Genomic DNA, 15,070 nt, shown 5'->3' on the forward strand with positions numbered 1-15,070 from the left:
TTTCAGCAAACAAATCCAATAACATGTCCTGTGTCTTGTGGCTGGAGCAGTAATAAAAAAATCACATCCCACATGTATTGGTGTGTACGCAGTCTCTCATTTAATCCTCATAGCACCCCCACCTTGAATGGGTCTCAAACTGGGCTGCATATTAGAAACACCTGCGGAGAGCCAGGCGCGGTGGCTCACACCTGTAATCCTAGCACTGTGGGAGGCCGAGGCATGCGGATCACCTGAGGTCAGGAGTTCAAGACCAGCTCGCCAACATGGGGAAACCCCGTCTCTACCAAATAATACAAAAATTAGCCAGGCATGGTGGCATGCACCTATAGTCCCAGCTACTCAGAGGCTGAGATGGGAGAATTGCTTGAACCTGGAAAGCAGAGGTTGCAGTGAGCTGAGATTGCACCACTGCACTTCAGCCTGGGCAGCAGAGTGAGACTACCCATCTCAAAAAAAAAAAAAAAAAAAGGAAAAGAAAAGACACACCTGGGAAGCCCAGGTCGCACCCTAGACCAATTAAAACAGAATTTGTGGGAGAGACTACCCATGCAGCAGTGGCTTGTAAAGCTTCCCAGATGATTCCAACTGGCAACAGAGGCTGAGAATCAGTGTCTTCTAGACCACTGCTGTGCATTCCAATTAAAATGCACGTTCTAGTTCAGCAGGTCTGGGGTGGGGCCCAAGATTCTGCATTTCAAAAAGTGTCCAAGTGATGCCCACGCTGCTTGCCCACAGATGATGCTCTGGGTGCAAGGGGCTAGAATGCCCCCACTTTGCAGATAAGAAAGCTGAGGTTTAACACAGGCTGGAAGCAGAACCCACATGCTTGGAGAGCACAGAGCAAGGGGGCTTGTAACTAGGTGGGGTCAGAAATGCTTCCCAGCTTGAGACCTGGATGATGAGCAACAGGTGGAGGCATCCAGACGAGGAGGCAACTCATGCAGAGGCCCTTGCACAAGGGGAAGTTGGCAGCTGGAGGAACAGACAAAAGATCTGGTGGCTGCTCTTGGGCTAGCGAGCAGCGAAGGGACAGGAGAATAGCAAGGTCAGGCTGTGCCCAGCAGCCAACTCCCTGGACAGTTGCCTGGACTAGCCTCACCCCATTTCTCACGCAGTCACACTTGACACGTAGAAACCTGCTTCAGGATCCTTGCTGCAAAACACTCAATCCCAGAATTGCCCATATCACAGCGTGCCCAAAGGGATGTGTTCTGTGTTTATTCTCCTCAGCTCATATCAGAAGAAAACAATCATCTTTCAGCCATCCATAAAAATATCTATTCCCCTAGACAATAAGCACTGATTGAGCACCTACTGTGTGCAAGACCTACCATACTAGGCAAGAGGGAAGATAAAAGATATCACATTTGCTATATTGTCCCCATCATCAAGAAACTGAATCTCAGTGATGAAGACAGACACATAAGCTGATTAGACTACCAAAGGGCTGGGTGGTGGCCCAAACGAAAAACCAGTAAATTTTCCTGGAAGACGAGGCAAGCTTCAGGGAGGAAGCAGCATCTGAACTGGGTCTGGAAGAACAAATCGGCTCTTGGTAGGCAAAGAGAGGAAAGGCATTCCAGCAGGGGAAAAGGCCGGAGAGGGATAGAAGAGCATTCTGGAAAGAGTCACATCATCTGGTGTGGCCACAGATGGTGCCCATGAAGATACATAACAGCAAGTGGGACTGGGAAACTAGGCTGAGGCCAAATGTCAAGGGCCTTGAATGTCACGCTAAGGATCTTGTACTCTATCCTAAAAGCAATGGGAAGTCACTGGACATTTTTGTAAGAGGAGATGCACGTGATTCTACCTGGGTTTAAAAATGATGACTGGAGGCCAGGCGTGGTGGCTCACGCCTGTAATTTCAGCACTTTGGGAGGCCGAGGCAAGTGGATCACAAGGTCAGGAGTTTGAGACCAGCCTGACCAACATGGTGAAACCCCGTCTCTACTAAAAATACAAAAATTAGCCAGGCATGGTGGCGTATGCTTGTAATCCCAGCTACTCAGGAGGCTGAGGCAGGAGAATTGCTTGAACTCGGGAGGCGGAGGTTGCAGTGAGCTGAGACTGCACCACTGCAGTCCAGCCTGGGTGACAGAGTAAGATTCTGTCTCAAAAAAAAACAAAAAAAAAGATGACTGGTGATAAGGTGGGGATAGGTGGAGAAGTATAACATAAGAAGTTAGGAGACCTCAGAGGACACTTAGGAGGGATGACAGAAACTGCTAGTTGTTCTCCCAAATCCAGTCTTTTCTGCCTCCTCTAACAAAACCTCAATTTTTAGCTGGACAGCATTAGGATGGACTTTATTTCCCAGGCTCCCTTGTAGTTAGATGTGGCCATGTGACTAAGTTCTGGTCAATGGGACCTAAGCAAAAATGTGTACAACTTTTGGATCATGCGTTTGAAGGAAGAGATGTGGCCTCCATTGTCCTTTACTGTCATTTCCCTGGCTGGATTACAAACATGGTGATGGGAACTGGAGCAAGCATCTTGGGCCGTGTGACGGAGGTTACATGATGATCACAGCGGAGAGAAGACCAGGAGCCTGGGTCTCTGATCATTGCCGAAGCACTGTGCCAATTCTGGACGGTGGCATTCATGAGAGAGGAATAAACATCTGATCTCCTTAACTCCTATTATTTGGGGCATCTTTGTTAAACCAGCTGAACCTATATTGCAATTCACAAAGAGACCCAGGTGAGAGAGAGTGGGAGCCGGGCCTCAAACTTGGGTCTTGGGATGGGAAAAAGAAGAGGCGTACACTGAGGTTTTCATACCATCAAGACTGGCCAGCTGCTTGCATGGGGTCTGAGGGGTAAAGAATGAAACTCTGGCCTCTGGTTTGGGGGACTAAGTGGATAACCATGCAATTTCCTAAGATGTCACCTGATACAGGATGGGGAACAGGTGTGGGGAGTGGGCAGCAAATGATACCAGGCTTTGCTATAGTAAGTTAGACTTACTATAATAAGTTAGAGGGGCCTAAGGGACACGTTAATGTGGCCTGATGACAAGGCAACTGAAACTGAGCCTCCAGAGCTCAGAAGATCCAGGCTGGAGAAGAGCAATTTACAAGTCTCAGATGGTGTCTGAAAGAGACGGACTCCTCAACAGTGAGGGGCAGGACACAGCAAAGGAACAGGGACTGGACTGCACATCGAATTTGAAGAACCCACTGGAAAAGGAGCAAGGAAAGTCATGAATGCTAAGGGAGGAGACAGTTTCAAATAAGGCGTGGGCTCCAGAATCGAACGCTGTGGAGCAGTGGTGCAGACTAACAACACAGGAGAGCTCCTAAGCTGTGGTAATGAGTGACCCTTACACCAGTGGTTTCAGGGAAGGGAGGTGGTGGGATTCCTACCGAAGAGGAGAAGGAATGAGCAGCTGGTACTGGAGTGGAAAAAGGGGGATGCAGTGCACCCTTTCAAGAAGTTGGTGATGACCAGCAGTAGGAGACAGAGAAAATAGTAGTGGAGAGGAGGGGTGGGGAGAAATGGGTCAAGAAAGGGGTGTTTTAGGATGGGGAAATCTTGAGCCTGCCTGGTACAGATCATGGAGCAGGAGGCAGAGGAGACAAGTGTGAGAAGAGATCAGAAAGAGGAGGCAAAAGAAGACAGTGGAGGATGTGAGGTCACGGCCAAGGAGGTGGTGGGATGATGGAGCGGGAGGGGCGGAGGAAGGGAGGGAAGGCGGATGAAGATGGGGGGCAAGTTGAGGACCACAGGAGCTCCCACAGCTCTCACCACTCATCGCTGTGCAGCTCTGCCTGTCCAAGGGAAGCTGAGGTTGGAGCTTAGGAAAGGGAAGAAAGTCTGGAAACAGCCAGGAAAGATAAGGAGTAAGGAGATGAGGAGAATGAGATGAGTAAACTACACCTAGGTAAAGGAAGAGGCAGACAGCACCCGGGGCCCAGCTGAGCGGAGCAATAGAAACCCACATTCATCCAAGCAGCACGTCCAGGTGGCCAAGGAGCCAGTGTGTGGTGAAGATTGGGGGGGACACAAGGCATGGCATGAGACCCCAGGGGCCCTGTCCTCCTCTCCCTCCCTGCACAGTGCCATCAGCCATATTCAGGTACCTCACCCCTGACCTTCACCTCACCCCTGACCTTCACCTCACCCCTGACCTTCACCTCACCCCTGACCTTCAGCACTCCTGGCTTGCCCTCGCGCAACATGTCCACCATCCACCTGCCTCTCTTCTGCTTCTGCGCTGCTGAGCACCATGAGGGAAGTGAGTCCACTACAAACAAAGCATCCAACCCAGAGTGGGTGCTCTGGTGTTTGTGCAGAAATCCTTTCATTAAATCTAACCCCTCATTCCTCTCCCACAAAGATGATTCCAAACCTTTTCTCCTCTTCTCAAACATAGAAAGATGCAGATACCTCTCCTGCTCTCAACACTTTTCTCATTCTTACCACCTCCAACTTATAACTTTACTTACTGACATGTAGAGATGAGCATGATACATTCTTAGGCAATGAAATTCAAGTCACAATATAATATATATATACAATAATCTCACTGTTGCAAAAAGAAAAATATATGTGTATATCCTTCCAGAGGGATGTGCAGTGACATAATAATAGCTCTCTCAGAGTGGTAGGATTATGAGTGATTCATTTTTTATTAATACCTTGCACCCAGAGCATTCATTTTTTATTAACACCTTTCTACATGTTCTACATTTCTCATTAATTACCATGTATTAGTTTAAATCAGAAAAAAAAATAGAGTTTTTGTTTGTGGTTTGGTACCTCCACCACCAAGTGCTGCATGGGGGACCATAAGGAAGACCCAGGAAAATATACTCACAGGTGCTTCGTCCCCAGGCCCCAGCACACAAAGGCTTGTTTTCAGGTAGCCTCTGGCCCCAGCAGAGAAGTCATCAGGGTCTGAGAGCAGCAGCCACTTCCTGAGATAGGCGTGCCCTAAGAGAGAAAACATCCACTGGTGATCCCAGAATCAGAAGACCCCAGCCTGTGACCACATCCAGGAGCCCAGGATGGACTGCACAGGGGAGGTAAAGGACTCATCCACTGGGCCGTGAGTGCAGGACTCAGATTCTAGAATCAAAAGGTACTTTGAGTGTTCATGTGGTCAGAGTCAGAAATATTAACAGAAACCCCTGTAAGAGGCTGGCAGAGCCAAACCCAAGGCCATTTTCCTCCCCTTCAGGAAGTGACCAGATCAGAATGGAAGCCAGGGTGAGGAGAAACCCTGGCTTGCCACCCAAATGACCTGTCCCTGTCTGCCATGAGCCCAGTCTCCAGTAATGGGGCCTTTCAGATCTAGCCTCCCTGAATGGGCCAACGGAGACACAGGCGAGCGTTACACCCTCCCGAGCGCCTGTCTCACGTGGAAGATGAATGACCTGCTTTCTCTCCCGAGATCAAACCCTTCCTCTAGATTCTAAAACCCCCAGGAGGGACAGTGAGGATCCCAAATGGGTGTCCCCAGTCAGCCTCCAGAACCAAAATGCAAGGATACGGCCAAAGTGGTGAGAACTCACGGGGCTCTCTGTAAATGGTGCCCACGTCCATCTGCAATCAACGAGAGGAGACACAAATCAAACTCTTGCCACCAAAGCGTTAAATAAAGTGTGGTGCATTACACGATTCCATTAAAACCCATGTTTTTGAAGAACATTTGGAAACACAGGAAAACAGTCAACATTTGATACTACATGAAAAGAAAGTGAAATATATTTTGATTCCAGTTTGATAAAGACTGATTATGTACAGAAAAGAAAGAGGAAAGGAGGCTGGGTGCGGTGGCTCACGCTTGTAATCCCAGCACTTTGGAAGGCCAAGACAGGTGGATCACTTGAAGTCAGGAGTTTGAGACCAGCCTGACCAACATGGTGAAACTCCATCTCTACTAAAAATACGACAACAAAAAAAAAATTAGCCGGGTGTGGTGGCGCATGCCTGTAATTCCAGCTAGTTGGGAAGCTGAGGCAGGAGAATCACTTGAACCCAGGAGGTGGAGGTTGCAGCTTGTGTGCTACCATTGCACTCCAGCCTTGGCAACAAGAGCAAAAATCTGTCTAAAAAAAAAAAAAAAAGAGGAAAGGAAATTCAACACAATAGGACTATGTTATCCCTGCATGGTAGATTTGGATGATTTTTACTTCATTTTTTATTCCTTCCTGTGTTTTACAATTTTCTATTAAAAATCCATAGATGATTGGGATGATGATAGTGGGGAAGGCTGCAGGGGGCAGCGGGGGTGGGGGCAGGGCGTATATGGGAACTGTGTACATTCCACTCAATTTTTGCTGTGAACCTAAAAGAGCTCTAAAAAGTCCTCTATCTTTTTAAATCATAGATTAGTTTTATAATTAAATACAAGTAAAATAATTTTTTGACTTAACCCTTGGGTTCTCAGAACAAGAATGTAAAGGGACTCAAAACATAATTAAGATTTAATTTGCTACAGAATGACTCAGGCTCAAGCTCATTCTTTTATAAAATGCTTCTCCAGGTAAACAGACTTCATTTTTTATCTTGTGATTTCTTCCCACAGGCAATGATTTGGGAAGATATCACAAAGACAAAGAAATCTCACCTGCTGATCTAGCCATCAGGTCCAACCCAGCATTTCTTTTTTCTTTCTTTTTTTTTTTTTTTTTTTTTTGAGATGGAGTCTCGCTCTGTCATCCAGGCTGGAGTGCAGTGGTGCGATCTCGGCTCACTGCAACCTCTGCCGCCCAGGTTCAAGCGATTCTTCTGCCTCAGCCTCCCGAGTAGCTGGGATTACAGACGCAGACCACCACACCCCGCTAATTTTTGTATTTTTAGTAGAGACGGGGTTTTACCATGTTGGCCAGGCTGGTCTCGAACTACTGACCTCAAGTGATCTGCCCACCTGGGCCTCCCAAAGCACTGGGATCACAGGCATGAGCCACTGCGCCTGGTCCCAGCAATTATTTATTGGGCAGAATAAATAATTCTAAGGTAACTGTTCTGACAACAGGCAAAACCAAGCCCCTTATTTTAAATTCATATTTAAAATACAAATTTAAAGAAGGAAGGCATGATATACTTGGATAGAGGGGAGAGGGTAAAATAAGTTTGTGCTCTTTCTTTCCTTTTGATAAATCCTTGAAAATTTCAAAATGAGAAAATTAGTAACAATTACATCAAATTACATTAAAACACCGTGCAGGCCAGGCGCAGTGGCTCATGCCTGTAATCCCAACACTTTGGGAGGCCAAGGTGGCCAGATCACAAGGTCAGGAGTTCAAGACCAGCCTGACCAACATGGTGAAACGCTGTCTGTACTAAAAATACAAAAAAAAAATAGCCAGGCATGGTAGCACACAACTGTAATCCCAGCTACTTGAGAGGCTGAGGCAGGGGAATCACTTGAATCCAGGAAGCAGAGGTTGCAGTGAGCTGAGATCGCACCACTGCACTCCAGCCTGGGCAACAGAGCAAGACTCCATCTCAAAAAAAAAAAAAAATCATACAGGCCTCCTTTAGTCTGTGCAATTACTAGTTACCTTTACTTTACGTAATCTGTTAAATCCATTGGCTCTCGGTTCTCAAACAGGGCTATTCACTTCTGGACTGTCTGGGACAAGTGAGGAGGCTGGGGCAGGGTTCCCCTCTCTCCACTGCCCCTCGCTCCCCCAGGGATCTACATCTGAACCCCACTCCCATCCCACAGTGAGAGTGATGTCAGGGCAGAAAGCACTGGGTCTCACTGGCCCAAGACGGCCAGGATGAGGAGGAGGGCTGCCCAAACTCAGATCTCACACTGCCTTCCCAGAGGCGGGGGAAAATCCAAATTACAAATAAGGGTCTTGATTCTGCCTGTTGGAAATAAGGGAAGAAGTACTTCCATCCCCTCTCTTTTTGTCAGAACACTTACATTAGAAAACTTATAAATACATTACACTTTCCCTGTCTCTTCGAAATGCATCTTTTTAAGAAACTAAATAAGCCTTTTGTCAGCTTTAGTATACAAATGTCATTCTCAGGACGTCTGAAATGTAAACACCAAGGGAGACGGCTCTCCTGTGTCCCAGCTTCTGTGGGAAGATAGGAGCCTAACTCCCGTGGGCACCTTGCTCCAAGTTGTAAAACTACTTCCTGTCATAAAAATGTGAGTTTGATTTTTGTTTGGTCTTCTAGATACAACAAATTAGCTAACATAGATGGTCACCCCCATTACCAGGTGATTTTGGGATGAATTCGGTGTGACCAAAGGTACTGTACATCTTTTTAAGAAACTAAATAAGCCATTTGTCAGCTTTAGTATACAAATGTCATTCTCAGGAGGTCTGAAATGTAAAGTCCCCTGACCTGAGGGTGGGGCATGGCTTCTCTTGAGAACGTATGTGGTGGGCAATTGGTTGGACCCGCTGGCTAAATTAGCGTGAGATTTCTTTCTTTCTTTGCAGCATCTTAGCGGATCATTGCCTGTGATGTGCATCTCACTCTGGTTTAAGGCCTCTTCAATGATAAAAAGTGCTTTTTTTCTCTTCTACCTTTGTGGAGAGGTTTTCTGGGGTGAAAGGACATGCTGTGCAGAGGGTTTGGCGTTGTTTTTTGAAATTATATTTTCCCAAAGCAGAGACACACAGGATCTCTAGAGTGCCAGCCCCTGCCCATGGTCCACAGAGGGTCCACCAACACCGAAAAGTGAGAACTGATTGCTTTCATAGAAAATAAGCAATTACCCGGAACTCCCCGAGGAGAGCATCTGTCCTGAGAGAACGGGAGTCTACCACCTGCAGAGAAAGATCACGGAAACTCACATTCACAGGGAACACGTGGCCCACACGGCCAACCCAATAGCTCTTCCCTCCCAAACAATAACTGCCAACACTTCACACTTACTCAATTCCAGAGATTGTTCTAAGCAATGTTTAGCCCTCACAGGAACCCCATCAGCAGATACTGTCCTTATCCCCATTTCACGGATGAAATCTTGTACAGAAACACACAACCCCTACACGGCATAGACAGAGGTGGAATCCACTCTAGTGCCAGAGCCTACACTTTCAGCCACTAGGCTGCAGTGCCCTTCAGAGGAGATAGGGGAAGAGCCAAGGCCCTGAGAAAGAGAATCTCGGTCAGAAGCAGGCACGTGGATTAACAAAATAAGATGGAAACTTAAACGTTCATTGCCACAAGTGATTTAAGGACCCTGACCTGAGGCCCCAGGGGGATGCTGAGCAGTGGGGTCTCCCGCGGCTGCTGCCTCCCTGCTGAGCTGTTGCAGGCATTTCTGTGACCCGTAGAGCCTGACTGTGAGTTACTCCACATCATCCACGTGTCAGGCTTTAACACACCTTCCTCTCATGCACATACTCACATGCACACCGACAGGCACACACACGCTTGCCACCGATGTGCACATGCACACACATGCACAATCTCACACACACACACCTGTGCGCACTGACACCTATGTGCATACATACAGCCCACGGAGCACACTTTGACTGCTGAGACGCACCGTGATAAAGATGGGCTCATCAAACAGCTCTGCAGGAGAGTCAAACAAGTTGAAGAAAAGAGTCTGTTGGTTCAGAGCAAAGGGAGACATATCAGTGCCTGCTGACCCCTCAGGCCAGGGAGAGGGAGGACCACCTCCCCCAAGCCTCCACGCCTAGCAGTTTAGTCCCCTCAGAAAACATGGATTGGGCTCAGTTCTGGGGATTGGACAAGTTCTGGGGTGATCTGCCCCTGGCCTCACAGACCTGGTCATTTCAGGGTTGGGTGGGTGGCTGGCCCTATAGGGTGACAGGGATGTTGAGCAACAGGAGAAGTAAGAGCAGGAGCCCTTTCTCCAGTCCCACAGATAACCTCCTTAGGAGCCAGCACATCTCACCACCCAAGTTCAGTGCCATACGTAAACACTCTTGAATGAATTGCCAGGTGTCTGCACTGGCCTTCCAGATCGGAAGGCCCACCAAGGTTCTGGCCCTCATGCCCCGTGTCTCCCACCTCATTGAAGAGTGGGCTGTTTCCCTTGTGGATCCGCGTCCGCTTGGTCTGCCCTGCAGCGGTAACCTTGACCACAGGCTTGATGTTCACCCCCAGCAGCTGGCGCCCCTCAATCACCTGGACCCTGATCTGAAAGCCAGAAGGAGGAAAGAGCAGGAGAAAGGGGGAAGAGTTAAGGACCACCCACCATCCACCCCAAGAGTCAGGAATCTCAGGGACCATCTCACCACTGGCTTCTTGGGAAAAGTATTAAAAAGGAATTAGGAAGAGCATTATACGAACTATCATATGTTCCCACCAAGGCCCCTTACATCTATAAAATTCCACAGCTCCACAGAAGAGCTGCCAGGCTGCCCCTCATCAGCTACCCACATTAAACCCCAGGGGTGGGCAGATACAGCCCCCATTTACGTCATTCGGCCATTGGCACAAGCCCCACCCAAGACCCCATTGATACTGGCGTTTTTGAATGCCTTGAATGGCTTGAATATTCTTTATTGACAATTCCCTCAGAGGTCGAACTTACACAGTGAAGTAACCCCAGAAATAGTCTTTATTCTTTATAAGATGCAATGCTTTCTTACATTCTGAGAAATAAATTAAGAATTTTTGCCATTGAGCTGTAAGTAAATAAATACTTCAAGAACATCAATGCTTCCAAATATTAGGTAAGATATTTTAAAATATGAAATTTTACAATATTAAGCAATTCTATGGAAAAAAATAAGACATTTACTGGCTCCACTTTAGAATCAACTGTTATTTATTGACCAACTTTTTTTTTTTGTAAATTGCATAATATGGAAGGATATATTCTTGATAGCAGTGGGAAGATGGATGAGTGATTTTTAATCTCCTCATTTTAATATATTTTCCAAACTTTCTAAAATAAACATATGTTATTTCCATAAAGAGAGCAAAGGCAATATGAACACGTTTGGGGAATAATAGTATGGGGGCTAGAATTTTGTCTTTTGGGGCAAACAGTGGTTAGAGCTAGGACTTCTGCTTAAATTACCATGATTTAGAATAGAAATACAGTTTTGCAATTTGTTGCACTTAGTATTTTTTTTTTTTTTTTTTTTGAGACGGAGTCTCACTTTGTCTCCCAGGCTGGAGTGCAGTGGCACAATCTCGGCTCACTGCAAGCTCCGCCTCCTGGGTTCACGCCATTCTCCTGCCTCAGCCTCCCAAGTAGCTGGGACTACAGGCGCCCGCCACCACGCCTGGCTAATTTTTTGTATTTTTAGTAGAGACGGGGTTTCACTGTGTTAGCCAGGATGGTCTCGATCTCCTGACCTCGTGATCCGCCCGCCTCTGCCTCCCAAAGTGCTGGGATTACAGGCGTGAGCCACCGCGCCTGGCGCACTTAGTATTATAAATAGAGATTTAAGATTCTTGCTTTTAACCTTAAAAGTAGTTGTAAAGAGTTAAATATCACTGTGTGACTACATCAAAATAGAAAATTCTTTTGAAAAGAAAAAAAAAATAGGCAAAGGACCAAAGTTAAAAGCAAATAAAATGGGATGGATTTTTGGATAAAAATGTGTCAAAGTGTTAATATTAATAGTTTTTATTCTGTGATGAGCTTGAACAAATTCAAATTCCACATGACTCTCAGAAAAATCCATGGCTATATGCAGGGGGATAGATATAGGGAGAAGAAAAGATGTTAGACAGAGCTTCTTTGATGTAAAGATCTTGTTAAAATGCAGATTCTGGTAAAGCAGGTCTGAGTAGACTCTGCATGTCTATCAAGTACACAGGTGATGCGGAAGGTGCTGGACACAGACCACACCTGAATAGCCTGAGCTTGCTGGCTGGATATACCCTGGTTAGAAAAATCAGGTTTTTCTCTGATCAGAGATGCAAAGACATGCTGAATCTCTGCAGTGCCTTTTTTTTTTTTTTTTTTTTTTAAGTACAAAACCACGGGGCTGGGCAGAAGCTTATTCTGTGGACCTAAGATGTGAACTCCCTGTTCGGCATCTGCCCAGGCCCAGGAAAACTACAGATTCCCCCCACAGGACGGCCCCGAGGATCCCACACACATCTTCCCCTGAAGCTGGACAAACCAGGCAGGTGCCTGGCACCCGTAGCTGATGGCTGAAGAGGAGCCTGGGGTCAGAGAAAGCCCGTTCATCACCTGGAAATCCTGCGGTTTGTCTGACAGCAGCTTTCTAGATGTAGGCACACTTCGCTTTCTTTTGATCCCGGGGTAGTGGGGCGGAGGATGTGAAGGTGGTTTCTTTGGGGTGGTGGGAGCCCCCAGGCCTCCGCTTTGATCCAGGAATGGCTCCGCCTCATCTCCAGTGAGTCCCTGGTCCTCTGTGTCTTCCTCTCCTCCTGTGTCTAAGAGGAGAGGGCCCTAATGAGGCCTGGGTCCCTCTGCCCCTGCCCCTGCCCATGCCCCTGCCCCTGCCCCTGGGACCCAGCCCAGGGGGCAGAAGATCCAAAAGGCATGGGCACTAAGACTCACTCCCTCTTCCTCTCCCTCCTCCCTCCCCATCAGTGAGCCAGGATGGATAAGGTAGAAAGAAGAGGAGCTTCCAGCAGCTGAAACTTGAGGGCAGTCAGTCCAGTTAGTCAACAGGAAGAAAACAGAATGGCCCTAGCCCTCCCACCCACCAAGTCCTGCAGGACGAGTCCTCTGCCACCTGGCCCCACTCCAGCAAGCTGACCATGGCAGCTAGTGAGACAGTTACAGGGAGGGCCTGGGATGGGGACAGTCTTGGCCCGTGTCTCACCCGTGGGGGCCGGCCACTTCTTTCCAGAGTATCTCGTGTCCACGGTGCTGTCACTGAGCAGGGACCAAGTCTCGGCCCGGCTCTGTCCCCCGCCTGTCTTGTGGGCAGGGCATAACCCCGGGAGGGGAGGGAGGAGGTTGGGGTGAAGGAAACCAACCTACTGCACCCCCAGCCCCAACCCTGCCTTCCCCACCCACCCCAGCCTGGTACAAAGCTCAGAAATAGCTGTGGGGCCCAGTGGCACCTGTCCCTTCTCACCACCTCCCAGGCGTGTCCCGAAGCCTCCTCTGATTGGCCTGCACCTAACTCTGTCAGATCCACCTCAACATGGTCCCAGAGCATTCAGACCTTCCCCGCTCCCCACCCTGTGCCACCAAGGGCACCTCTCCTTCCTCCCCTGAGCCCACTCCAGCTGCACAGCTCAGGATTACCAGGTTACTCCAGCCCAGGCTGATCTCCCATCTCTAAGCTCGGACAGTGCTGAGCCCCAACGAGATGGCTCTGCTCTGCTCACCTCACCACAGAGCCCTGTGCTGGGCTGGCCCCAGGTCAGGCACAGGGCACACTCAATTGAGACATGGGCTGCTGTGGTTTTAATGCTGTGCTTGCTTCTAGCTCCCTTCACTAAGAGAAAAACTCTAGAATCTTTCCCATGGGCAAGTGCCCACTAGCCCGTCTATGTAGCTTCCTCCCAACTCCAGCAGGCTGGACCACATGGAGGCTCCCACGCCCAGGCCCACCACTGGAGAGCCAGCCACCCCAGGCTGGGTCCTCGCTTGACCAGCCTGGCAGAACCAAGTGAAGAGAGCTGAGACAGGCACAGCACTTAGCTAACTTAGTCTGCTCCCTTCACAAATAATCTATGGGCCCAGAGAGGGAAAGTAATCAGCCCAAAGTCACACAGAGACTCAGTGTCAAAGGGAGGACTAGAACGCTGAAGTTCAGCTCAGGGCTCTTTCAAGAAAAAAAAATAGTTCTTTTGTCACATACCATCACTGAAGGCCTGCTGGGTGCCAAGGCAGGGAAACATTTGGTTCTGGGGAGTTTGTAGGGCCTTAGGTATCACCTGGGCCAGACCCCGTCCCCACACACCCTTCTCGGAACTGCACAGCTCAGAACACCCAGCCTGGGCTCAGCCCCATCCCCAGGCAGCTGGGGCTTGGAGGCATCCTCACACTACTCCCTGCAGCGCCCAAGGGAACATGCCTGCTGCCCCTTCTTTCTGCACGGCAGAAGGCAGCCCTCAGGACTTCCCACCCACTGCACCCTCTTCTCTCCAGGCCTGGGCAGCCCCAACCTGGGGAGGGCAGCAAAGGCTGGGAAGCCTCGCTGCAGCTCCCAGCCCCCATGCCCAAATGTCACTCCCGGCCTTCTTGCTGGGGCCCGGCCAGGCCAACGTGGGCTACTCACCTGCCACTACATCCAGGTCAGGCAGAGTCGGGGAGGGCTCCAGAGGAGTAGGGGGTGGGAACAGGGGCACAGCTCCAGGCAGCGGTGTGTAGGACACCTGCAGGACCAGTGAGGCCTGGAAGAGATGAGACGTGGGGGACAGGTTGGTGCACCGGCCTCGGACCACTGCCCTCCAGTATCTTCCCTGTTTCTGGCATCCCTCCACCAAGGAATATGGCTCTGACAAGAGCCACGTTTGCAGGAGGCTGTGGCAAAACCACCCCAGGGACCTATCAGCATAGTCAGGTGGTTCAAAGCACAGAATCTGGGGTCAGCTTCCACCACTCAGGAGCTGTGTGACCTTAGGCAAGATCTGTGACCGCCCCGTGCCTCAGTTTCCTCATCTGTAAAACTGGGGTTAGTCATAGCAATAGCACCTTCCTCACAGGTCAAATGTGGAGCAAATTAGTTGATGTAGCATGTAGTGGGCTTCTGCAAATGAATCAGGGATCCAACCTCACCTGCAGGATTTTTCCCACTATCCACTTGGCCTGTCTTCAGGAAAATGTCCCTTTGGCCACTCTGCTCAGTCAATGGCTTGCCCCTACTTCTCCAGGGACAACTCAGCCTTGCTCTGCTTTGCTCAGGCTGCAGCTAGCACTGAGAGGGTCTCAGGGTGCTGCCAGCCTTGCAGAGCCCTCTTCCTTCCTGCCCCTCGTCCCCCCACATCCTCAGCTGCTCCGGCTTGCACCGGCCAGAGAGGAGAGGGACTGGTGACATCCCTCACAGACAAGGTCGGGTTGCCCATGTGCCCACCCCACCCCAACCCTCACCCTGAACCTGGGAACAGCACGACCTCAGCCGGGTCTGCAGCCTGGCTGCTCCCGGGCCTGCCTGAGCCCTGCCCTGGCACCATAGGTCCAGCAAGCCTCTTGGGGCAGCCATTCTCTCAAATTAGCACAA

At 49.3% G+C, this 15,070-nt stretch overlaps 1 protein-coding gene across 15 annotated transcripts in view; it reads right to left on the reverse strand.

Moving 5' to 3' along the window:
• DYSF (dysferlin) overlaps nt 1–15,070 on the reverse strand; it is a 232,381-nt gene that overhangs the window by 159,610 nt on the left and 57,701 nt on the right. For 8 of the 15 annotated variants that reach the window (XM_055241803.2, XM_055241811.2, XM_055241807.2 and 5 more), the window contains exons 5-11: nt 14,129–14,243; nt 12,118–12,323; nt 9,972–10,100; nt 9,481–9,543; nt 8,699–8,749; nt 5,522–5,552; nt 4,825–4,940 (exon numbers count right to left, since the gene is read on the reverse strand). In XM_055241803.2, coding sequence (XP_055097778.1) covers nt 4,825–4,940; nt 5,522–5,552; nt 8,699–8,749; nt 9,481–9,543; nt 9,972–10,100; nt 12,118–12,323; nt 14,129–14,243 — 711 coding nt within the window. Of the gene's footprint in view, nt 1–4,824; nt 4,941–5,521; nt 5,553–8,698; nt 8,750–9,480; nt 9,544–9,971; nt 10,101–12,117; nt 12,324–12,718; nt 12,812–14,128; nt 14,244–15,070 lie in introns of all 15 variants that reach the window. The other 7 variants (XM_055241805.2, XM_055241799.2, XM_055241801.2 and 4 more) reach the window with 1 other exon arrangement.

Source organism: Symphalangus syndactylus, chromosome 14 (assembly GCF_028878055.3).
Source record: "Symphalangus syndactylus isolate Jambi chromosome 14, NHGRI_mSymSyn1-v2.1_pri, whole genome shotgun sequence".
Classification (NCBI taxonomy): domain Eukaryota; kingdom Metazoa; phylum Chordata; class Mammalia; order Primates; family Hylobatidae; genus Symphalangus; species Symphalangus syndactylus.